At 42.6% G+C, this 2,330-nt stretch overlaps 1 protein-coding gene across 1 annotated transcript; it reads right to left on the bottom strand.

Moving 5' to 3' along the window:
* Positions 1-1,443: 1,443 nt before the first annotated feature.
* LOC141685824 (uncharacterized) lies at positions 1,444-1,848 on the bottom strand. Its single transcript, XM_074490903.1, has one exon. It carries the CDS (start codon positions 1,846-1,848, stop codon positions 1,444-1,446), a length of 405 nt encoding a protein of 134 aa, XP_074347004.1.
* Positions 1,849-2,330: the final 482 nt, after the last annotated feature.

The raw sequence follows: 2,330 nt of genomic DNA, 5'->3' as shown, positions 1-2,330 counted from the left end.
TCCTATCGGCCGGTCAGCAGTCGAAGTCCTTCATGTCTCCTCCGGCGAAGACGAAGAGCTCTCGGATGAAGACCCTCAAGCCTAAGCCTTCAGCACTGAGGTGCTTGATATGACGACAGATGATCTTGTTGCGAAGCTTGTCGTTGGTGTTTCCATGGTCATACCCAACTCTTGCAGCGGCATTCTTCGTTCATCTTCTTGACTTTTATTTTTTGTAATCGGTACTTCTGCTTTTTGTAATTGGTATTCCTGCCTTCGATCTTTTGTAATTTAACTAGCCTTCGGGCTTTTACATTTTAATGCAACTTTCATCTTTCGTCAGCATTGTCTTATTTACTGCTTTTAATAATTGTATCTTTCGTCAGCATTGTCTTATTTACTGCTTTTAATAGTTGTATCTTCGGCTTCATCCGCCTTAACAATTAAAACGAATAGCCTCTTCGGCATTATTGATGCCTTAACAATTTTAATGAAATGAATTGTATCTTCGACTTCATTCGCCTTAACAACTTTAATGAATCGTCTCTTCGGCATCATTGATGCCTTAACGATTTTAATAAATTGTATTTTTGGCTTCGTTCGCCTTAACGATCTTTTTTAATAAAATGAATTGTATCTTTGGCTTCATTCTCCTTAACAATTTTAACAATTTTAATAAAATGAATCGTATCTTCGGCTTATTCATTCGCCTTAACGATCTTTTTTAATAAAATGAATTGTATCTTTGGCTTCATTCGCCTTAACAATTTTAACAATTTTAATAAAATGAATCGTATCTTCGGCTTATTCATTCGCCTTAACGATCTTGATGAACTGCTGCCTTACTACCCCCTACGGCCCTAAGGGTTAAAGGCCGAAGGTGACTTCGGGTTGTTAATCCTTTTACTGACTTTAGGCGAAGGAACAGGGATGCTGATCTTTCAGCGATTGCCCCTAGGTCAGCATGTCATGGTTCGTTCGTCCAAGAGGAGGTCTTCTTCGGGATTACCCCTAGACCTGGTTTTGGGTCCTTTTTAGAACACATGATTGAGGCTGAAGGACCATGTTCTTCTTTTAGATTGCCCCGTGACAGGGGTTCCTTCGGCGGGTTCCTTTGGCCTTTTTAATATCAAATGAATAAAGGGAGACGAATGATAGGGTGTTATTCTAGGATTGCCCCTTAAGGCCCTTAATTCGTGTTTATCATGTTCAAATTGAGTCATAATAGTGTAGTGAAGGATGTTCGAGTTTTGGGCGATTGCCCCTTATGTCTCGTGTTCAATTAACAAATTAGACAAGGGCGGCGGCCGAGGGGTTTATCTTCTTCGGGATCACCCTCAGATAATACTCGGGCGGCCGCGGCACGTGCAAATAAAGAAATTTGACATGAAATGCATCTTTATTTCTAGTCAAATTGTTTACATTCTTCTCATATAATTCAAATACAAACTTTCAAGAAATTTCTTACTGATAAAATTTTCGAAGGCGATTGGTGTGCCAAGTGTTTTTGACTGCTTCGCCTGACAATGTTTCGAGCTTGTATGTTCCGGGACGAACGACCTCGATCACCTTATAGGGCCCTTCCCAGTTAGGCTGGAGTTTTCCTTGTTTGGCCGGCATGGATGCGGCCAACTCCCTTAGGACTAGGTCTCCTACTCCGAAGGACCTTTTCTTCATATTGGAGTCATAGTGTTGTGCCGCTTGTAGTAAATACCTCATGTTCCTTTGATGTGCAGCTTCTCTTTCCTCCTCCAGTAAGTCTACGTTCGCCTTCAACCCGAAGCTATTAGTTTCCACATTGTAGGTCTCGGTTCGGTACGATTCCAAGCCCACTTCGACAGGGACTAGGGCCTCGGTTCCATAGGCCATTCTGAAAGGAGTTTCTCCCGTTAATGTCCTAGGGGTGGTTCGGTAAGCCCATAAGATCCAAGGGAGTTCTTCCGCCCATCTTCCTTTGGACTCGCCCAACCTCTTTTTTATCCCTCGAAATATCACTTTGTTTGCCGCTTCGATTTCCCCATTTCCTTGCGGGTGGGCGACTGAGCTAAATTTCTGTTCGATCCCGAAATGGTATAGAAACTTACGGAATTTGTTCCCAATAAACTGAGTTCCATTATCTGAGATGCACGTTCTCGGAATGCAATGCCCAGATCCTTTCGGTAGCTTGAACAGGCTTCGGTTTCCTTGAAGGTGGCTTCGGCCGTACCTGAAAGTGAAGAGAATGCGAGGGTTTGTACCCCCGATTCACCTCCGGTGTGAGAATCAAAATCTGGCTATAAAGGTAGAGTAATAATACAAGAAAAGCAGAGTGTTTACGAGAATGTCCCCTTTGTCTTACTTCACAAGGGTTT

The sequence above is a fragment of the Apium graveolens genome, chromosome 9 (genome assembly GCF_009905375.1).
Source record: "Apium graveolens cultivar Ventura chromosome 9, ASM990537v1, whole genome shotgun sequence".
Taxonomy (NCBI): Eukaryota; Viridiplantae; Streptophyta; class Magnoliopsida; order Apiales; family Apiaceae; genus Apium; species Apium graveolens.
Note: the sequence above shows the minus strand (reverse complement) of the source record. Positions and strands in the feature narration are given on the sequence as shown.

Coding starts and splice junctions, on each gene's coding strand:
- LOC141685824 (XM_074490903.1), bottom strand. CDS start 1,848: ATGGCCTATGGAACCGAGGCCCTAGTCCCTGTCGAAGTGGGCTTGGAA.